Raw genomic sequence first — 23850 nt, 5'->3', positions numbered from 1 at the left:
TTTAGACCTAGACCAAAACCAGCACTTAACCCTTGCAGTGCAGGAGTAGCCCCACTACAAGGGGTAATTTTAATATGGCCAGAGTTCTTCTTTAGGTTCAATCCCATTTTAAAGCCTATCTGAATGGGAAAGGGTTTCCGTCCGGGTTTAAATGTTGTCTTCTCTCCTGTTCTGTCACCTGAACAGGAAGTGAGTGTAAATCCCCCTCCCCGGGACATGGACAGTTTTATAATCCTGGTCAGCCCCGTTCTAGAATTGTACAGCACGGTGAGGATGATGTAAGTGACACTCCCGGACAACAGGGGGCGCCGCTCCACTCTGCCGCCTCATTCTAATACAAGCGGTGTGTGGTATCAGTGTGAGGCGCACATGTCGCGGTGCCCGGGGCTGGCAGGGAGAGGGGGCCGCTGGTGGTGAGTCATTATTACGCAGCACTTTTACTGTGGAGTCACCGTGCTGCAGCTTTTATAGCGGAAGGAAGAGAGACACCGGTGAGCAGACCGTGCACGGCACAGGAGAGAAGAGGAGCTCAGCCTACTGTACACAGCACCGAGCAGACATGGGCACCGACACTGCCAGGAGCATGCTGGGCACCGCGAACACCCTCATCCTACACACCGGCAACCTGATGAACTGGGGCCGCCTGAAGAAGAAGTGCACTGTCACCCCCAGCGAGGAGGTCAGACCCCCTATCACCTTTCTATGTAGACTGTGTGTGTGTACTTGTGTTAAGGGCAAATAGACCTAAAAGTCAGACTTTCATTTCGGATGGTGGCAGCAATTTCTGTGACTTTCCCGCTTTTGATCTCTTAGTATTGAGAGTTTACATCAAGAGATATGGCTGCAGCCGGTGGTTGACCATACACTATACAACCTTGACACTCCAGCTGTTGTGGAACTACAAGTCCCATGAGGCATTGCAAGACTGAGTTGCTGCAGGCATCACTCCCAGAGGCAGAAGCATGCTGGGATTTGTAGTCTCACAGATGGAGTGCTGAAGTTGCCAACCCCTCCACTATACAATCTAATTGTACAATTGCCTTAAAGATGGCCATATACTATACAGTTTAAGCTTGCCACACATTATGGTCTGTGCAATCTTCTTAGAGTTAGCCATGTACTATACAATCTAGTTAGACAGTGATTGCATGATCTTCTTAAAGGTCACCACATGCTGCAATTTGATTGTATGATCTACCAACATCTATGTAGTGCAAGAGCCTGCCTGGATACACATTGATGGATAGTTTAGGTAGATCTTTATATTACATCGTTTGGTAAACCTACCAGATTGTAATGTGCATGGTGACCAAAACAATATATTATGAGGGCGAGCCTAAACATTTTATTGCATTAGTGTTAAATCAGATGAGACCTTGTATTGCATAGTACAATCCCATTTAGATCTACCATAAACTATCCGATTGTATAGTGTATGGTCACCTTTTAGATCTAACACACGGGTGGGCAACTCCAGCTGTGCTTTGTCTACAAATCCCAACATGCTTTGGCCTCTGGGAGTCATGCCTGCAACTGTCAGTCTTGCACGGTATCATGGAACTTGTAGTTCCACAACAGCTGGAGTTGCCCAGCCTGATCTAACATCAACTTTGTGATGCAAGAGCCTGTCTGATTTGATACTAATTGAATAGATTGCTTTGGTTTGACCTCGTATGACATTGTTTTGGTGACAAAGAAAATTGTACAAGAAGATAGTGTAGTGTATGTGGTTTGTATATCTCCAATTACACAACACATGAGAGGGGCGGTGCCATGTGTCAGAGGACACTCTCATTGGCCGGTCAGTGGGCACACCTTCAATGTATGGGTAAGTGTGTGCTCACAGAAGGGTAATCCCCGGCTTTATAGATGTTCAGCAGTAGAAATAACAGAAGACGGTGGAGATGAAAGGAGTATGCGGTTTTATATGATGTTTGACATCTGCAGATCAACATAGGACAGTCATAGTGGAATTAAATGATATGTAAAGAGCACAGGTTTACTGTAGCCAGATATTACTGGGTCTGTGTGTTCCATCTCCTGGCTATAGCCCTCTTGTCTGTCTTACTATAATCTCAGTCTGATCAGGAGGGTATCTGTGCACGGATCCCCTGCTGTTCTTGCGATGAAGGGGAAAAACTGAAATTACCGGACCCCATGTCGGTCTATGGAGAGGCAGATGTAAACAGACATGTGTCACTTTACATCAGATTACCCCCAATCTGGCACAGTCGGATCCTGTGAAATAGAACCCTGATCCATTTGTCTTTCCAGACCTGGCCAGAGCCGGGGGGGTATACAGATGTAAACGGACACCTTTCCATTTAGAACCTTCAGCCCATAGAGTAACATCAAGCTTCCGATCAGATCTGTATGAAATACTGACATGTGGATCTGATTGAACGGAGGGCTCTAAAACGTTACTGACTGTCATTGCCTGAAGTTGGATTTGGTATTTAATCAGAAATTATTTTCGGCTGGTTTTCTAGCACGCTCCTTAGACAAAAGACGTGCGACCATATAGTAGGAACGGTCACACACCTTCATTCACACTGCACTGCATTTCCCGCGATTCTCGTACGAGAATCGTGCAGTGTATGGGCACCTTAAGGCTCCTTTCACACAGGCTTTCCGATTTTAGGTCCACCTGTCAGGTAAACCTGATCGGAAGCCCGATGTTTATGGGTATTTTTAAGGAGCATTGGCTACCTGACTTCTGGAATATATCCACCCCCTGCCCTAGTGCCATAATATCAAGGTGCATCCATGCACGTAAGGGTGGCTTTGTGGGACCCAGCAAATCATAGGAATGTCCAAAAAAGTCACCTGCATCCCAAGGTCCAATGTGTCTTTTATTCAGACGTTATGCAAACATGGTGGCACAGTGTAAAAGCAATGTTTCGGGACCAAACGTGGTCCCTTCATCAAGCAACACACAGTCACCTGATAAAGGGACCATGTTCGGTCCCGAAACATTGCTTTTACACTGCCACCATGTTTGCATAACGTCTGAATAAAAGAGGGTCGTTCAACACATTTGATCTTGGAGTGCAGGTGACTTTTTTGGACATTCTTGTGATAACACGGTGCCATCCGCAGGTAGTACCAGCACCCAACCCAGCTATCTTATGGGATCCCGGTCAGCAGTGCTGTGAATTACACATTACCAGCAAATCATAGGGGACACTAGAAAACAGGAAAGTTTGGGGCAGCAATTATGGGTCCGGCAGGGACCGTTGTAAAGGCAAACTTGGAAAAAAAAAGAGGCAGCATACAAGATCAGTAAAGACATTTTCACATGAAGTGTAAAAGCAAAAAAAGGATTTGGTAGTTAATCACGTGATAGATGTTGTAGATCTTTTACTAGACATTGGCTTTTCTAAAGGTTAATTTATTCCCTTTAACAAGGAATGTGTGATTGAGGAATGTTTCAGTGATACATATACAAACAACACTGGATGAAACTTTACTTTTACTTTCCTTAGTTACTTCCTGTGTCAGGATGACTTGCTGTTTTTGCTTGTCTTCCGCTTTTTTTCTATGTTGATATGCTGTGTAGTGTATGCACGCTGTCATATTCTTCTATATGTTAAACAATTAAAGAAGAACTCTTGATTGGAACGTTTTCTAACTGGAAAGCTGTTTAGGTCTCTAAATAGATTATATGGAATAAATTGTCTCAGTTTCCAAAGCAGGGTGGGCTAATATTCAAACTGGCTAATAATCAAGATGGCTGATTTCCTAATCCAGAGAGCCAGGATAATTGTCTGTGCCCATCCTACATTAACCTGGCATGAAAATGGAAGGCGGTGGCAGAAGCAATCTCGTTATTTCAGTGAAGACAGGTTCCTTTTACACTCTCCCTATGTTTTTTTTTTTTTTATTGGCACGTGGACATGTTCTTAAATAGAAATACCACAATATTCCCCCTGCTTTCTTCAATGTATGTTATTTAAAATTACAGGGAAAAAAATCTAAACATAATCATTGCCGGATTGATTGGGAAATGATTGTGTATTGGAAGCCACCTATCTGTACAGGTATCCCTTGGCTGACTGATCTCAGCCAAGGGGAAGAGGCTTCAGGAAGATTTAAATTAAAAAGAGATTTTGTGGCGCTGAAAACCCCTACTGTGTCAAACTACCAGTAATTATCTAAACAAAACAACTGACTCATATGTGCTGTGATCAATATAAATTCTATATCAGTGAAAACCTCTCCTCTAGAGCTGTCAATCTAAAATTGTATATGTGGAAAAAAGAACCAAAAGACCAAGTGGTCTCTTGAGATTGTGATAACTAAATGAATAAATAAACAGTGTGAACACTGACCAAAAACATTAAAGGAGAACTATGGGGTCAGTGTTTTCCCCCATAGTTCTCCTTGGGGTAACGGGAGGACACAAACTAGCGTCCTCCCGTTACCCTAAGCTCAGTATACCGCGAGCTACAGCTCGCGGTATACTGAGACGCCGCACCTGGAAAGGATCCAGACTTAGATGACAGGATCCGCCCAGCTGCGTGAGTGACAGCTGGCTCTGCCTATCTAGAGGCAGAGCCAGCTGTACCCGCCCCCTCCCCGTCCGTTCCGCCAGTCAGCGCTGGCAGATCGGAGCGGGGAGAGGGGAATCCAGCCCCTCCCCCTGTCACGGCAGAGAGCCGTGACAGGATCGAGAGGTGAGGGAACACGGTATGTGTTCGCTCACCTCCCGATCTACTGAGCCAACATGTGACAGTCTCATTGTCACAGGTTGGCTTAGAACTATGAGGTGAGTGGAAATCACTCATGTCATAGTTCTCCTTTAATGACTTAAATGAATTGATAAAAATTAAAATATACAGTCACTTTGCAAGTGATAGTGATGTGTTGTCTGATTATACAGACCTCTCGACATACAAAGAAACCGTGAACAACTGGTGATCAATTGAAAAAACAACAATCAGTTCAATCTGAATTCATATAGTGATAAAAAAATTTTTTTATAAACGTCCTCCAATCTCTTAAATAACGTGCTGGTGTCTCCACTATTGGTGCATAACATGATCTTCAGAGTGTTTCACACGAACAAAACCCCCTAGGCAGTGCTCACTCACCGCATACAAATCCTTCTGAACTTTTGCAGTCAGTATGAGGCAGGTATAGGATCAGATATATCTCTCTGGTACTTCCTCCAGGTGTTTAGCCGAATGATGTTACCCAGAAATCATAAAATCAAGAGGGACTCCTCATGGTGAAGCATATTAAAACCATTTAATAAAAAACATATACCGGTATCCAAACTTACATTTAAAAGTCATGTACGTTTGACTTTTAAATGTAAGTTTGGATATATTTTTTTTAATGGTTTTAATATGCTTCACCATGAGGAGTCCCTCTTGATTTTATGATCAACAGTTATCATTTTTTAGGAAGATTTCACCAGGGCTGGACAAATCCCAGGAACCAGGTAGTCCGTGCACCTAGTGCTGAACTTTTAACGTTTTCTCTAGTTGTCGGTGCAGCTGGCATCTAAATTGGACAGACTGGCTCCTGAATTGTATTTTCATTTGTCCACCCTCGGATTTCACCAGTCCCCTGTGTTGCTTCAAGATAAGACCCCATGCACTTCATTATACATGCACTTCCACCAGTGCAAATACAAATTCCCAGCACTTACTATCCTGTTATAACATCAGCATTGTACTAGGAATACATAGTAGAGTTGTTTTTGATAATGAAATCAAAGCTTACATGAAAAAATCCCTTTTATGTGGTGAGTGTTGCCTTCTATCTGCTCATCACTTTCACCAACTTCCTGGATTCCTAGTGTGCTTTGTGTCTCTTTCTCTACTGCTTGATGTGGTGCAATCTGGCTTTCTCAAGACTACATATCCCATCATGCATTGCTTCCAGCAAGCAATGATAACGTTACATTATGGGAAGCTCGGAGGTTGAGTTGCAGTTCAGTCAGTGAGCTTAGAGTTGTGACATAAGCAAATGCATATTCACAGAGCTGAGTGAAATTGTGTCAGTGCATTGAGGAAGTCAATCCTGTGGGCATCTTCAGTATTAAGTTTACAAACTTCTAGATGGATATGGTTATTAGGAGTGGGATAGAACTCACAGAAATGCAATATACACATTTATTTTTATTTTTTTAATATAGATGCCCTTTAACGTGTGTTGCAGTAAAGTAACCTTTCCATTCTGAATGGGCCGCCAATGCACCACAATACAGGTTCTCATTGACTTGCAGCATTTTGGTCAATGTAGTGTGCCCAACACACCGATGTGTCGAAAATAAAACATTGCCTAGATCAAAATGAATGACTTCACCACGCTGTGTATTGTGCATTACTACAACCCACTAGTGAGAATGGCCTAAGTTCAAGTCTAGCAAGTCACCATGTGCTGTTTATACTGCTGGCTGGTGACACAATCATACGAAGCTGCAAGCTGATTGGTTTATTTTTATCAATGTATTTGTGAATGGCAGTTTTTGTTGTTGTACACTAGGAAGCTGCTTGTAACCCTTAGTTTGTAGTAAAGTATAGAAGTAGTTATGTCAAATACAGGAAGCCAAAACTGTGCTGTCATGATGATATGGCATTGCAAGGAGAGTTACATAATGCCGTGACCTATAGTAATCAGACGTGCATACAGAGATTACATTCCTGACATCTAGGGTTTGGTACTATAGCATCCAGGGGAAGACAACTGTGGGTTGATATGCATCAGTTAATATACAGAGTTACTTCTAAAAAAGAACATCCCTGCTTCTTGTCTAATGCTTAAACATGCAGAGTTATAATATTGGGTTGGATGTTCCAACCAGTTTTTGTCATTTAATGCAGAAGAAAGGGAGGAGAGACCACTGTGACTCTGCATTCCATGACCCCCCTGCCGTGCCCCCGCTGCCCACTCTTCTTACAATCAACTGTCCACTGCTGATAAGTCTCCCATTCAGCAGCAATAACCAGCCTGCTATTGGCTATTTTAAATTGCAATAGCCAATGCAGGCTGACTATTGCAAATGCCCACTGCCTGCTGTCAATCAGCAGAGGAAGACCTGAAGGAGAACTTTCTCCTTCAGTTCCAGTGGGAAATAAATAGCCAACAGCAGGCCGGCTGTTGCTCCCAGCCACTGCCTGCTCTGTTTACATTCAGTTGTCTCAGCAGACAGCTGTCATTTCCCCAGGTAAAAGCTATTGAAGTGGAAAGGTGACATTAGGGGTCTAATAGACCCCTAATGTCAACTTAGAGAGAATATGTCATCTCCAATGAGTAACAAAAGAAAAATACCAAAAAAAATGTAATGTCCCCGGGGAAAATACATGGCGCCTACATTTTTTAGCTGGCACCTGGATTTCAAGAAAATGTGTCAAGCCCACAGTTCAGGTACTTGAATGCATTTTTAAGATCTAACTCCTGTGTTTAGTGTCACTTTTAATTTAGCTGATGGGTGTTCATCGCCAGTCCTAGTGCAGCACAGCATTCAATGCAAGGATCTTCAAGTAGAGCTATGGTGAAAATCATGCTTCATGGGATAAAATGGGACACGTGTCAGCATTACATCATCTCATTCTTATGTTGGGTAAAAGAATGTAACGTCCTTGTCATGAATAAAACACTATGTACATATACAGATCGGGTGTCCCAGGTCATGTGTTCTCTGGCTGTCACTCATTCTTGCTGACTCTGTTGATTTTAATCAACAATGAGATAAGGGGATGAAAAGTGCTGGCCACATGTAAATAGATCGTCACACACCATTCATACAAAGCTTTTTAGGAGCCGTTACATTACTCTTATCCTTTTCTTGTGTATATCTTTAAAAAACAAAACTGTAGCCTTTTATACTGTAGAAGCTTGCATGCCTGTGTGCACAGCAGACAGCTCGGTGTTACCTTCTCTTGGAGAACAATCCTGCTATCCAGGGAATGTTTTACAGATTTTGTTTACCTCACTTCCTGTCTGGTAAAACCATGCTGCCTGGGAAAGGAAGAGAGGGAAAATCTACAGCAAGGACACAGATGGAAAAAAGAAGCCAATGGGATTCTAGCCTACCCCAACTTCACTGGAGAAAAAAAAGCAATTCTATTTTTCTTTCTTGCTGTTGCACTACTTTGTAGAGACCTGTGTCCAAGGGCGTGCTTCTGTACCTGTACACATGTGCAGGTTGGGGTCGGTGTGCAGCCGCATCTTGTAGAGTACATGGCTACAGCATCACCTGCCCCTCCCAGGTGCAGGTCTCTGCATTCTGCACGTCCGTGTGAATGAGGCCTTATCCTCATTTCCTGTTTGTTGAAACCATTTTCACCAGGACTGAGGGAAATCTCTCCTAAAGGAGGCTCGTATACCTGTGAAAACCTAACAAGGTTTATAATTCTTCATCAATCTATTTAAGGAGGAATCTTTAAAATGACAGCAAAACAGATACTTCTAGATAATTGCCGAATTTTTATTCTTTGCATATCATATTTTTCTTTTGCTCCCCATTCTTCTCACAGTGGCCATTTTTACTAAGGGAAGATCGGTACTTTTACTTCCTGGAACTCTGGCACATGTGACTAGAACATGTGACCATGAACATCATCTCAGAGGAAAACTACCTTTCCCTGAGATCTTATGAGATTACATATGGGATTTCCCAAAAATGCACAGTGGGGTAACCTTGCTAGGATGCATCTCTAGGCATGGGCGCCTAAGAGGACCAGGAAGTGGAAAAAACTGTAATTGGAAAAAGAAAAAAGCAAAAAATGTTTATTTAACTAATGAAAATTGATTTCAAATCAGCATGCAGAATGCTGATGTGATTTTTAGTCAAAGGGGGGTAGAGGTCCACTTTGACTTAAAAACATAATGTATTGACTGACATCATGGATGTGTTATATGGCTTTTCAATGTCTATAGACTAATTCTTAGGTGAGCTTCCACTTTAAGGTTGTCTGAAATTGGTTGAGACCTTCCAAATGCTTTGTAAAAGCCTGATGTAGACAAGCTGAAGCTTGTATGTACAAGGCCTGAGAGGAGTCTGCTGTGGTCTTTTGCACTCCCACAAACCAAGCTATTGGGATTTTATGAAATGTATAGTTGTCTGTATTCATACAATGGTATGTAATGAACATTATTACACAGCATAAAAGACTACTTTTTATAAATATTTAATAAAGTATTTTTCTTTACAGTTGGGTGATAGCATCAGGATAACACTGAATGAATGGAGCTTGAAAGCCAGCCCAGAACATGTACAGGTACTTTGTTTACATCTATGTTCTTATCTGGTGGATGAATGGTTCAAGTTGTCGCTTTTTCTGTTTAACTGTTTCATTGCCCCATAACCCTGAAGACTGCTGCGGGTTACAGTTTTAATTGTCTCTTTCTCCTGGTGGCTCACCACCCCTGCAGATACTCATTATTATACTCGCAATGCCTGTATAAGTATACCATCATGATAAGAATAGAAAAGTACAGTGGAGTCCGAAAATAATGATTTTCCAAAATAAAATGATTCAGACACTTCCTAAAGCTGGCCATATGTTGGGAGTATTTTTAATACCCTGCGGGCTGAACAAAAAAAAAACACTGGGCCCCGCAGCTGTCGGAATACCCGAAGAGTGACTGCAGCTTATTGGCTCTGCCGAAATTTGAGCTTTAGAAACCACAATGGTGGAAGCTGTACAGGTAATCGCAAAACAATCCTTAGATGAAAACGGCATCCCCATCTACAGTTGGAGTGCGCTTCTTGCTGCCAATGCCTGCAGGTGATTGGGGGCTTGCCTGCATATTTGCAGGGGGTGTTATTCGATCACATTAAATATTTCCAAGAAGCCCTGAAAATAAAGAAAGTGACTTTAATTTATTGTACATAGTCCCACAATCTCACTTATATGCATGCAAATGTAATGACTACATTATATATTCCTGGATGCAAAGTGCGCAAATGTAAAGTTTATTCCACCTGTATAACTTGGATTAAATGCAGGAGGAGTGATTAGATTGTAACGGATATTGTGCCACGCCCCCCACTTCATAGATGTAGGTTTGGTTTGATCATTCACCCCATGTCCACATACATAGTTTTATTGGATATAACCACTCCTTTGTTTTACAGCAAAGTAAACAATATGCTCCTAGATCTATCGTGATTGGGAATGCCAAGTTCCAGTTTACAAAATACAGATTTTGATCTCCCAGTATACCTCTTCTGGTACCAGGTGCTACCATATCTGTGCTACCATATCTGTTGAGTACAGACAGACCCAGAAGGGAGCGAATGTAGCAAATAGCTCAGCCCCTTACCTCTTGCCATGTTTTCCTTCAGGATTATACTTGTGATGGACAAATTAGTTGTCCAACAGAGAGATACTAAAAAGTAACATGGCAGAACTCCCAATCTCAGGAGCCTCTCCAGATTCACAAAAAAAAATAGCAGTCTGGGGTTTGGTGCACCTAGGTACTGTACAGGGCATGCAGACCTGAATGCAGGTGCTTATTGGTGTGTCTCTATTGGCCCATCACAATGTGTGGCTTCACAACCCAACCAGTAGTGTGCTGGGAGGGGGTGGGCCAAAGTCATCAACCGGTTGCTGGCCTTTGTCATCATCATAAGAGCCCCCAACTTTTTGGGAAAACATATTGAATAGATGCAGGACCTGGATGTGCCAACTACAGTATGACAATCTCTGTTGCATATTTTTGTCTGGCCACAGATTAACCTGAAGAATGTTGTTTTCTTAGCTTAATGATTATGGTAAACATGGATATCTGTTAACTTTTAATCAGATTATGAATAGGCATTTAAAATATTCCTACAATGAAGTTGTCATAAGTGAGACTTTGGTATTATGCACTGAGAACCTGTCATTTAATAATCTGCATTTTGCCTTTAGTCTGAGGGACATCTCCTGAGAATTCAGTGCTGCAGCTCAGTGGGTTGAGTTCATGGTACATGCAGTCTGTATAGTATGTGATATTGCTAGCATTAGTTTTGAGTGTAGGTGGACAGGGAGTAGAGTGGGTTGTCTCTGTACGCTTGCCAGCAGCGTAGTTATGATTCCAACTGGCTTCTGTGTGTATTTGCAATTCCATATGGATGGAAGCCCAGCTAAAGCTTTTGTTTACAAAAGTTACTTTCCTATTCCTTCTCTATATGACTGCAGGGAAAATGCTAGGCAATGCATAGATCACTACTGTGTAAAGTACAGCATTATTTTCTAGCCTTCATGATCGGCCACTCTTTAGTGTTCGCTTTTTATTCCTACTAGGTTTTCCAGGGCTGTGTATGGGCTTTAGTGCTAATAATGGTGAGGACCTTACTAAAATACGTGGGATTTAGATTGTAAAAAAGTTTAACCTTCTTGGCGGTAATCCCGAGTGTGGCTCAGGGGTAAATTTTCCGTACCAAAAGCGGTACCCCCGAGCCACACTCAGGCGTCTTCCGGGTTCCTTCCCTGCAAACGCCAGCATTGCAGGCGGGCGGAACCGGGCGAGAAATTCAAAAGTAAAAATAAGAAAAAATACTGAGATCACACCGCCAAGGAGGTTAAATTGGCATTTTATTTTTCTACACATGTCCATCGAGTTCACCCGATAGAGATATGAAGAAAAAAAGAAAAGACTAAACAAAACACTATGCCCACAATTACCCACTGTTGATCCAGAGGAAGGCAAAAAAATCACTATAAAGCATGGTTCAATTTGCTCTAACAGGGGAAAAAAAATCAATCAACAATCTCTGAGGCTTAATGTACCTATAAGAACTCAATATCCAGTAATATTCTGTGCATTTAGGAATACATCCAGATTTTTTTTAAACAGTTAACTGAGCTAGCTCCTGGGGGAGTCTATTCCACATTTTCACAGCTCTAAATTTTGTTTTAAAATTTTGTCTTGGAAATGTGATTTATAAAATGTACCTGATGATGTGACTGGGCCAACCAAAACCGATATATATATATAGATGGTTGCTGATGAGTTGAGTGGCCAACAGGCTTCTTATATCTCAGGAATTCAGCAGTGATTTCTCCCTGGTTGAGTGCGACTTTCCTCCCCATCCCAAAAACTTTAGGCACAGACAGAATGGAGTGAGGAACAGCCCCATAGTATGTATTGTGAAAATTTGGAATACCTGTCCTATAACTACTATTTTTGTCATTGAGTAATAATGGAAGCAATTTGAAGGGGCAGGTAGTTGCCAAATTTGTGTTTTTTATAGTTGGAGAGTTGGTGCTTAGGGCAGAAAAAAAACAAAACTAGTTCTACCTTTTTTTGTAGGAATGTAAATGACCTCCCTGCAGGTTATCTGCAGTATATGGAGTGCTGCTTATACAGAAGTGACATTTCTTAGATTTGCTAGATTCATGTGTATACGTATTCCACATTGGAAGGACAGGCTTTGACCTTTGGATTTTTGTTACACTGTGCTGCATAGCATTTTTATTAATCTGTAACTTTAGCTTCTGCTTTTGGACAAAAAGCATGCCAAAATAATAACTGAGACCCAAATAAATGCTTCAACATGGTTATTTAACTTCTGCTTCCAATCCTGTGTAAATTCAGCATAAGTATGGCCAGAGAAGGTAAGACAAACTACAGCGTGGGATGAAGACTGCAGTGTTTCCCTGTGGAGGGGTGGGGGATAAAAGACAGAAGCAATGGCTTATTGTGTGAAGTAAAATAGCATTTGTAACACCCCCACCCCACCCCCAATAAGACATGATATCATTGCTGCATCGATCAGAAAGTAGCTGGATCATGCAACTTTCTTCTCATGTCTGGATATCTTAGGGAGTCTGTTACTTTGCCCATTTAGTGACGGTTTCTCTTGCGTCCACCTATCCACTGATACTCTCCTATGCTCCGCTCCCCCTCCTCTCCATTCATCTGTTGGATCATTTGGAAATGCCGGCTTGTCTGGGTATGAGGGAGCATGTGATATCCTCTTCTCCAAGCATGCAGTGCTTAGCCATTAGTGGCCAGTCACCAGGCTGAAACACCTATGTTGTGCATAGTGGCAGGCTAGTAATCCTGTGTAAGCTCCGACACATACTGACACAGTATGGAAAAATACTTCCTGCAAGCTGACTGATTCCTTCCTTTGCTGTGCAGCGGGGGAAAGTATCAGAGGACCACTATGGGCATCAGAAGAGGATAGTGGCCGCTTCCTGTGTTTTGTCGACTTGTATTAATATGAGCCATTCTCCTCACAACGATATTTAGATATTGGAGAGAATGGTGTTTTAGAAGTTCTCTGAAATCCTAGCTATTTTTCTATAATAACAGAACTTTGGCATCCTGCCATCCTTCTAGTGTGATTTTTAGAGTCCTATTTGTGATCTTTGAGAAAGAATAACCCTTAGAAGGGTAATAGACACGGACTTAGACATTATAACATTACAGGAGGACCTGGATAAAATAGGGGAGTGGGCAACTATATGGCAGATGAGGTTTAGTGTTGAAAAATGTAAAGTAATGCATTTTGGGGTTAAAAATAGGCAAGAAGAATACATATTATTGGGTACTCCACTAGGGAAGTCAGAAATAGAAAAAGATTTGGGGGTCATAGTAGACCATAGATTGAATAACAGCAGGCAATGCAAGGCTGCGGCAAACAAAGCGAGCAGAGTGCTGTCTTGTATTAAAAAGGGAATGTACTGTACACAAAGCAATAATTTTGCCACTTTATAGTTCATTGGTTCGGCCTCATCTGGAGTATGTGGTTCAGTTTTGGTCACCAATCCACAGAAAAGATGTCCTTGAGCTGGAAAGAGTCAAGAGAAGGGCAACCAAACTAATTAAGGGGCTGGAGGATCATAGCTATGAGACGAGGATACTTAATTTAAACTTGTTCATGCTGGAAGAGAGATTTAGAGGGGACATGATTCTGATGTACAAACTGTTTAGTGGTGATGGCAACATCAGCAATAAACTGTGTACAGTAAACGCCATAACAAAGACTAGAGGGCACCGCCTAAAACTGGTGGAGAAAAGATTTAACCACAAGGGGCGTAGGGGCTTTTGTTTCCCAGTTAGATCGGTTAAAGTCTGGAACTCGCTGCCACAAGCAGCGATATCAGCTGAGAGCATTGAATCATTCAAAAAAATCAGTTGGATACCTTCCTCAGGGACCGTAACATACAGGTACACTTAAAAACAAGATCTCACAGGGGCTCGTGTACACACATACACAGACACACAAAGGTTGAACTTGATGGACCTGTGTCTTTATTCAACCGCAAATACTATGTAACATGTAAAGCAGCTATTTGAGATCAGGGATGGCTGATCATAAAGTTATTTTACTGCTTGTTAAGAATATGTAAATAGTTTTATGTCGATAGTCTGGTCACAGGTGCACTGTAAAGTGAGTCTTGTTGTCATCGTGTGAGTATAGTTATATATCTTGTGTCATTGTACCTTTCTTGCTTACGTCCTAATTATGTGCATCATAAATCTGATCTGCACTGCATAGACCTCTCACTAAATTTTCTACCCCACATATTAGTTTCATTACAAAGAGTTTTTCTGCTCATAAACCAGAATGTCTTGTAGTTGGAAGTATTTGGATAGCCTGTCTGCAGTGATGGATAGCTGGTATGTAACAGGTCTTTTGTTTCAGCCCAGTTATTTTTACCCAGGCATGGCTTGTCAGTGTGTGTGTGTTAGCTGAAAGGAATTTTTTTTCTCATCCCTGCCACTGTAATCACTATTTTGGATCACACATTAATTGACAATGCCAGTGAAAAATGTTCACATTTTTATGGCCTTGTTTGTCAAAGTTACACAAAAGACATGCTACTAAAATAATTTAAGCAAATCTTGCACTTATAGTCCACTGTTTAAACCATCAGAATTCACATTTTATATTTTTGTGTCTCGGGGTCAACTCTTAACACCCAAAGTCTACATGCACATGCTTTTGATATCTTTTAAAGAGTAGTTCTTCTGAAACCAGTCAGTGGGGTATTAATGCTATCCAGGGAACACCGAAACTGTGCTAAAGTAAAACATAAAATGCATAATTCATGTTTAAAATCAACTCCAGCAAAAAAAATTTTTTGTAATTTGGTAGGATATCCTTTTGGTCTTAATATCTGCATCCCCATTGGCTAGACATCCTCTCGCCTCCTGTGCTGACACAGAAAGTGAGGGGGAAGTTTCCCCAACAGGATGGGAAAACAAATCCAAACCAGGCTGAAGTTTAAACCCTTCCCCAATCTACTTTTAAAAAAACTGAACACCTTGTTATGGCTGACACCCATCAAAAACACAGGAAATGAACTTCTACACGCTCAATCAAAAAACTGGTGGACTACTAGGGTAAAGCTGGCCATACACCTATAGGTTTTCTTCACATGTTCTATGGTCATATGGAAAAAGTGCAACAGATTCCTCCATCTACGCTAAACTGTGTGGAAGGAAGAATCTCCCACTGGCCAAGCTTCAGTATCTTGCTACCTGAACAATGCCAATCCCAGGTTCAGGTATTTTGACAGCCAGCGGAGCCGCCTTGCTAGATACTGAAGCTTGGCCCAGTGGGAGATTCCTCCATCCACACAGTGTAGCGTAGATGGAGGAATCTGTTGCACTTTTACCATCTGACCATAGAAAATCTGCAGATAATCTATAGGTCTATGGCCAGCTTTAGTCAATTTTCTGTGTATTCTACTCTACTCTAACCAAATTTTAAAAAGCTTCTCAAAAGTGAGGTGTATGGATCTGAAGCCTGTGTATGGATCTGAAGCCTGTGTATGGATCTGAAGCCTGTGCATGGATCTGAAGCCTGTGTATGGATCTGAAGCCTGTACAATTTCCTCTCTTTTGCTTTATTACAAATCCAGTTCTGGCTTCTAGAACCAGGCATATTTTGACTGATGACTTGGTTCACCCACTGAAAGGGAAGAAACATACCCCTGAAGTGGATGTTATGGGCATTTATGTATAAATCACACATGGTTAAAGATAGATGCATAAGAAACAATTAAATACACATTTGAAACATGCAAACTGCTTACCTGTCAAATAATTTGTATTTATTTGCATCTAGTCTTAAAATCCACAAAACCCTGCCAGATGGCATAGTTAGGTCCTTGATTTTATTATATCAACAGCAGCACAGTTTGGTCAGGAACATACACCCAGCCTGCTGATTGGCCAATTAAGGAGCACAGTCATGCCCTGTCTGCATGTGCAGCAGAGTCTGATTGGCTACTAGTGACAGCCCTACCCCTTCTTCTAGACTCCTCAGAGTCCTATTGTATAACAGGAATTCAACTAATTGTGTATTATGTTATTTGGTATTCCAACAAGTTAAAAAAAACATAGTTGATGTATATTGTTTTTAGTTTCCTGGTCATAAATTGGTATTTTCACACATTTTTAGGACTCTTCACAGACCGTGGAGTGTGCTGTTACTCAGGCTATGGAGACCATAAACCCTGAAGAAAGAGAGGAGATGAAAGTATCCGGTAAGTACTCACAAGAGGTGTATCAAATAAGTGATTTATTTTACCTTACTGATTGTATGAGTTGGATGGTCTTGGCTTTTATATCTGGCTGCATTGACCTAGAGCTGTTACTTTTACAAGGAACAAAGTACGGTAAACTCCCCATTATCAGGCATTCAAGCAACAAAACAAAAATAAATCGAGGACATCATATGTCCTCAATGTTTTTTTGCAAGTTGCTTGATAGACATGTGCACACTAAGTAATTTTGTTAGCAACTACATTTATTTAGTTGCTAATGAGATTCTCTGATTACATCTGGTTCCGCAGATGGGCAGAGGGCATGTGCTATTGGCTATGGCAAATTGAAATAGATGATAGCAGAAGATGAAGATAGCCAATAGATGAATGGGGGGCGGGGTTGTTGCTTGAGAGTTAACAGTAACTCTCAAGCAACCAGAAACTCTCTCTCCTCCCTCTCCCTCTCCCTCTCCCTCCCCCGACACCGGTCTGCAGTGTTGTGAACAGGTTGTAGTAGGGATGTCCCGATGCCTAGCGGGGTCATCTGGCAGTCTCCGGCCACCTAAATTAGGACCCGGAGACTGCCAGATGACCCCGCTCGGAGCGCCGCCCACCGGAGCAGCAGTGACGCGACGCTCGGCGAGGTAAGTAAGAAGGAAAAAAAAAACACATAGCGCAAGCTTCGACGCTAGGCTTCGGGGCATTTTGACAAGTACTTGTCAAAATGCCCTGTATCGGGCCCGATTCCGATGCTAGCATCGGTATCGGGACATCCCTAGGTTGTAGGCATTTTTTGTAAGTGAAGTCTCCATTTTGCATGCGGTCACTATGTCATAGCGGATATAATGTTTGCATAATGGAGAAGCACTCTTATTAGTTCCTGAATATCATTGGAGACTGGATTGGGAGTGATTTGCCATGCAAAATGTCATCTCATGTCTATGAAAGGGAAGATATTTATTTAATGAATACCCAGCATGGAACTTGGTGCTGGGAAATGGTCAAAACTTGGATTGCAGTGAGAAGGGATTAAAGGAGTTTTGCTAGATGATTCTTACATCTGCCCCATAAAATGTTTTAACAGAAAATGAGATGCTTGAGGTGCAGTGTTAATCAGATTACATCATGTACTCCACCGCCTATATGGGGTCAGTGTTCATTGTCCGCAGTGGGCCTTATCTATAGTAAGAGAAGAAAATGTAAAAAAGTCAAATTGACCACAAAACATGTCATTGGTTGTTGAGAAGCCTATTATCTTTAGATGTTTTTGCACCTCCAGACCTTGCTCTTTATGTAACAGATATGAACTGAGAGCATCGGTATGAAGTGTTACCATTAGCAGAATCTTGACCTTCTTAACCCTGTTAGTTTTAGATTGTTGTGCAATTCTGCATATGCTGAAAGTCCATTTGATAAGGAAACGTGAGCCTTAGATGCTTTCTGATACACAAGCAAAGTACTCTTCATGAATCTCATGTTTGTCTGACCTCCTGTCCTTCTGTTTTTTTTATACTCTACAGCAAAACTGTTTATTTTGGATTCTGGTCTTTCATCAATTAGGCATGCAGTAGATATGGGTAAGTGAATCATTTTGAGCAGTTATATAGTTCTCTTAACGTTTCTTTTTATATTTGATCATGTATTTGTGCCCTTTGGTCATAATCATTTTATTTTATACATGAGATTATAAAGGGTTCTAAATTTGTTGTGGTACCTATGGCAGGCTAGATGATTTCAGTAAGCTTCCTAACCCATTGAAGCCAATGATCTTATTGTGGACAGCATTCTCTTGTGCTGCCGTGTACATAGAGCTGCAAGACTTACCTTATTTGAACTTCGTCCCTCTTTACGCTAAAGCCTGTTGTGGTCAGAGGGATGGAAATGGTGATGTAAACCACGTTGAAAATAAACAGCTATTTGGCAGATCATGTGGCTGGCTTCAACACTAAAGACTCAGAGCAGCAAAGATTAGCAAACACATGTTGGTAATGCTGTATACAAGTTCAGATTCCATGAGTGTCTGCCAAAAAGGCTTGGAGGCCATTGAATCCCTAGCCTTTGTGATTAAACCGTTTGCTGAGTTAGATGTACTGGGAACAGAAGTTCAGATTGTTTCCCGTGCAATGTAATAGCCTAAAGGGAATCAATAAAGTTTACTAATGTATATACTATGTAGGTCAAGGTCACCATAGGCTGTATTTAAAGACTGCATTCATGTTTACAAATGGTTACCAAAAGTAGCTTGCTTGTAAAGGGTCTTTTATTCTTGTAAGATGTCTAGTCTTTTTTTAAAGCTAATAGATAATTTCAACAGTATTTTCTCTTTACACTCATTGTGATACGTTCAGAATACTGATGATTTTAACAGTTTCAAAGACTTCTATCTATAAAACTTTGTATGATATTTGTAGATTTTAATCCAGTTTATGCTCTAATCAGCTGTGCACATATGGTCAGAATTGTACAGGGAATGCCAATTAAATGGGTAACATTGATTGCACTCGGTCTAAGAATACAAAATATGTTTACAGGGAAAACTGAGGGAAGAATTTATAATGGGTATAGGACAGAAAGAAAAGGATCACATTTCTACAATCCTTGTTTAACTTTAGTCTAGATCAGCGTCTCTTAACCTTTTTTCCAGTCACTGCACCCTTTAAAAGTATGCAAAATTTTGAGGCACCCCAGTCTAAAATGTAAAAGCCGTAAATGTTAAAAAAATGTGGCCCGTGCAAAATACATATATTTTTCCAAGATAGGTGTCTGGTATGGATTTTAAGAGGGGACCCCATGCAAAACGCACACAAAATAGGGTCCCCCTTTCACATCAAAGTCCCCCTTCTTTCACATCAGGGTCACCCTCATTCTGTTTGAGAAGGGCTACTATAGAGTATGTAATGAGAAAAATAACGGATAACCCTAAGGCATCATAATACAGCAGTACAGTACCTAGCATATGCCAAATATATTGCAACGGTGAGAAATCAGGGCTTTCTAACTGAAGAGAAAAACTAAAGGAAAGACCAAGGAAATGTGGATAGTGAATTATGGAAGATGTATGAGCTCATGGGGTCTTTAATAGATAAAGACACAAGATTTCTTGGCATAGAAAAGCGAGAGCAGTTGGAGAGAAATGTTGTTATAAGATTCAGGATTATGTCACAGATATCAAAAATTCAGGCTTACTGAGCCATTCTTTCAGAGACCTCCGTACAAATAAAGATGTTTTTTCAAATGGAAATCAGAAGGAAGAAGAAAAAGGAGCAGACCGAAAAGAATATAGATTACTGATAGAGTAGAGGACACGAAATTGGAGGGAGTCAAAAAATGGAAATTGAATGCAGCGGGTCGAGTGGTATGGGCTAAAGTCAGGGCTCTAGCCCATACCACATGTTATACCTGAATACCTGGTACAGGTATAACATTCTTCAGCCGAAACATATGAGCAGCTATTTATTATTTATTACATGAATTTATATAGCACCGACAATTTACGCTGCGCTTTACATAGTTGCACATTCACCTCAGTCCCTGCCCTCAAGGAACTTACAATTTAAGGTCGCCTTCTCACATACAGAGCCAATTAACCTACCAGCACGTCTTTGGAGTGTGGGAGGAAACCGGAGTACCCGAGGGAAACCCACGCAAGCACAGGGAGAACATGCAAACTCCTTGCAGATAGTGACCTGGCCAGGATTCGAACCTGGGGACCCCCAGTGCTGCAAGGCAGAAGTGCTAACCACTAAAGACAAGCTATGCTTGTCTAACTGGCTTTCCGAAGTCACTTTTTCTATAATCCCTCTTTGTTTAGCTCTGAGGGCATGACCTAGGCTTGTCCTTATCTTAATGAGTACAGGCGTTATGAACGTTGTGCATTTAAAGCTGATCTGCATTGTGGGAACAAGTAGAACTCGGAAATGTGCATAAAGCTCTTGGGTCTCATTTCAAGCCAGGTAGACTTTTAATCTTGAGAATTCTGTTATCCCACTTTACATGGTTATATTGTCATCTTCTTGTTTGGCACACATTATATTAAAGAAGTTTTCAATATAAAGTTAGTTACAATAACTTTTGTAGTAATTCTAAAATAAAGTTCAGATAAGCCTGGTATTTATGCTGTATATGTGGAAAATCTAATGGAAACTGCCCAGTTTCTCATCTGCTTAGGAAAATGTTGACCATTCTCTACTACTCCATATCTTCTCCTTTATTTGAACTTTGATATCTCTTATATGAATGTAAATAAGAGCTGTTGTATTGCTCCTGGTACCTACTGTCTTATGCCTCAACGTTCATACCATCTAGCTTTTTTTATACTTCTATACAATATAATCTGTAAATTTTATTTAATTTTCTCTCTCACACATTAAACATAAATTATGGCTGCTAACGCTCCAATAATTCCAGCTCATTTCCTCGTACAAATGTTTGATTCTGCTCTCATGTAAACCTTTACATTTACTCCCTAACCGACTCCTGTTGTTCCACTTTCAAGTGTATTCCACATCTGTCTTTTCCTTAAACTCAATACAACTAAAATGTCAGTGCATGCCCTCATCGTACCCCAGCTTGATTGTTGTAACCCATTCAGCTCATCTCTATTTCTTCTCACTCTACCAATGCTGCTTTTTGTTTGTCTATCCCTCCACTGGTTGCCATTTACTGAGATATTTCATACCTCTAACTTGTGAATCTCTAAGTAGTCTGGCCCCTCCATACATTTCCTTGCCAATTTCCAGGTGCCATCCTAAACACAACCTCATTCGTGCACATGACCATCTCTACTCTAATGTAGTATCGTTTCACACTCAGGCTCAGGGCTCATTGTGAGTGATTCTCTGGGATCCCCGCACATGTAACCTGCAAATCTTCAGATGCACCCTTCAAAAAATCAAGCATATTGTCTGAAGTAAAGTCTTATGTTTGGTAATTAATCCATCACTGCTTCCTTGTCTGAAAAGACCCTGCTGTCACCCACATAAGCAGATCCTTTACTTCCCTTACTTGTTATTACTATGCTTTGCTAAACAACTGTATGTACTAGTGTCTGGCACTTTTTATGTATTGTATTACATGCACTACCCTCTCTTCCTTGTTACAACATTTACTTTGTGCAGCGTCATTGGATGTAATGTTGAGGCTATAGAAATCATAACCGACATGATCCCAAATGTCACGAAGCACCATCATTGTGCCATAGCAGGCACCCTTTATGTACCCATTGAGACAAAACCTGGTTTAATTTGTTTAAATCTTCTCTTCGGATATCTGAAATGCTTGAGAAAGACCATTGAAAAAGGTTTTTTCTTTTCCTGTACAGCCCTTCAGTTACTATGTGCCCCTGCAATAGCAAGTGTGTAAAGGTTCTGTGTTATTTCACTGCCTGATAATCTGCTTATGTGCCTCTAATTGTTCTTCTAGCATGTTCCACCCTGGCTGTTGCCCAGTTGGATTCGGTGATCATTGCACCACCCCCTCTGGAAGATGGAGTCATTCTTACCTTGGAACATTTACAGCCTTACTGGAGAGAGCTGGAAAGTCTCGTCCAAGACAATAAAGTTGTTGCTATAGGAACATCGGATTTAGATAAACCACTCTTGGAACAGCTTTACCTCTGGGCACAGGTGAGGCTCGGCACCCACTGGTAGTCATAAGAGTGAAAAGAACATGTCACATTCTTTATAATTTATGGAGATCTTGATAGCATTAAAGAGGCAGCTACCTGTTCCATTGCATACAGTTTTCAGATGTTCCACTATAGGACCAAATAAGTATTCTACATACTGTATACACTTTATTTGTAAATGTTCAAAATCCTTGTATATAAAATAAAGTTATCATTTTAGGTTTACTGACCATTTAACCAGTAACTGCCTTAGAATCGGTTCATAAAAGCATATATGTATATCCATTTTTTTTGCATAAAAAGTTCTGCTATTCTGACAGTAAAAAAGTTTGGGAGGAGCATGGCGTTGGTAACAGTCGTGTATGGTTTGTACAAGTGATTAGTTAGGATGGCTTCTTTATGTATTTTTCATTTTTTTGAAGATAGGCTGAATGCCTGTCAAATGTGGTAGTCATGGCACTGTGCTGCTCAGTATTACTAGTTGGTTGTATGAATGGTTTTTAATTTTTAACAATGTATTTCTGCCTTTAAACAAGTTTTTTTTTTTTTTCAGATAAAGCCAAGTAGTAACCAAGTGAATCTTGCATCGTGCTGTATAATGCCTCCTGATCTAACTGCATTTGCCAAGGAGTTTGACATTCAGTTACTAACGCACAGCGATTCTAAAGGTAACTGAGAAATGTTTGTTTTTGCTTTATAGGTCTCCAATAAGCAATGGTCATATAATGTCCTTGCTTGGCTTCTATTGTGCTGGAAGAGGTAGAGATGCGTCCTGAGCTATACATCGCTCTGGTCACATAATCCGCCCCCTTCATTCACAAAATGTCTTGTATTTTGTTTAAAGAATACAAGATATTCTGTGATTGGAGGAGGGGGGCAAAAATGTAAAACATCTCCTCCAATCACAGCTACCCTCTGGGAGCTACGTGTTTTGTGCGGGGAGACCATGCTGCAAGGTAAGATTTTTCTACTTTGCAGCCACCCTCTGCACATAATGTCCAACTTTTTAATGAAGATTTACACACCCAGCGTGGTGTGTAAATGATCATTCTGCCCAGAGTGTGACTTTACATTAAAGGTTTGCAGTTACTGTAACCTGGAGCTTACCTCTCACCTGCCAAGATTTTTCAGAAGAGATTTTACATAACGAGATGTTTCATTGAGAGCAGAGGTCTATAAGACATCTGCATGTTCTCCATTATGTAACAACGGATGGTTGTTATTGCACGTTAATAAGGCTGAGTGTTTGGTTTACCTTAATATTTCTCTTATATAACATTTGTTTTTTTCCTGCTTCTTCTTTTTTCACAATGCAGAAATCCTCCCCGAAGAAAGTTTTCAAGAAGTTCTGAGAGACACTGTTGAGGGAAGTGATGCGGATGCTTGGTCGCCTGTATGGGTCCTCAGATACTCAGTCATTGTTAAAACCCGTGGGATTATCAAATCAAAAGGCTACACGGTGCAAGCGAAGAGGAAAGCTCCCTACTAACAATTTTTCTGGACAAACCACTGAAATGTTTTACGAGAGGCACACAAACATCTTTACACATAGAAAGCGATGTTACTAAGACCAAATGACTAGGACACCAATGTCAATGCAATATCTGCGGTCACAGTGATGTTTACAAGCTCCAATCTGCAGAGGGATAAACAAAAATATTACAAAAATATTATCTCTGACAAAGGGTCCATTGTGTTTATATTGATATCACCAGGTGCCTCTGTTTTAAATGATTGTTTGGAGGGAACATCCCTATTGTTCAGGGCATTACTTGT

At 41.0% G+C, this 23850-nt stretch overlaps 1 protein-coding gene across 2 annotated transcripts; it reads left to right on the top strand.

The window, feature by feature from the left end:
* Nucleotides 1-287: 287 nt before the first annotated feature.
* Nucleotides 288-23850, top strand: GCLM (glutamate-cysteine ligase modifier subunit). 2 transcript variants are annotated; one of them, XM_018559212.1, is made up of 7 exons: nucleotides 293-679; nucleotides 9168-9233; nucleotides 16364-16448; nucleotides 17969-18025; nucleotides 21870-22072; nucleotides 22628-22742; nucleotides 23391-23850. In XM_018559212.1, exons 1-7 carry the CDS (start codon nucleotides 560-562, stop codon nucleotides 23561-23563), a joined length of 819 nt encoding a protein of 272 aa, XP_018414714.1. In that variant the 5' UTR covers nucleotides 293-559; the 3' UTR covers nucleotides 23564-23850. The 2 variants fall into 2 exon arrangements, with proteins under 2 accessions (XP_018414715.1, XP_018414714.1); XM_018559213.1 differs by lacking the exon at nucleotides 9168-9233 and having other exon boundaries at nucleotides 288-679.

This window comes from Nanorana parkeri, unplaced genomic scaffold (genome assembly GCF_000935625.1).
Source record: "Nanorana parkeri isolate BGI_ZX_2015 unplaced genomic scaffold, ASM93562v1 scaffold382, whole genome shotgun sequence".
NCBI lineage: Eukaryota > Metazoa > Chordata > Amphibia > Anura > Dicroglossidae > Nanorana > Nanorana parkeri.
The sequence above is the reverse complement of the archived record's forward strand: the minus strand, read 5'-3'. Positions and strand labels throughout refer to the sequence as shown.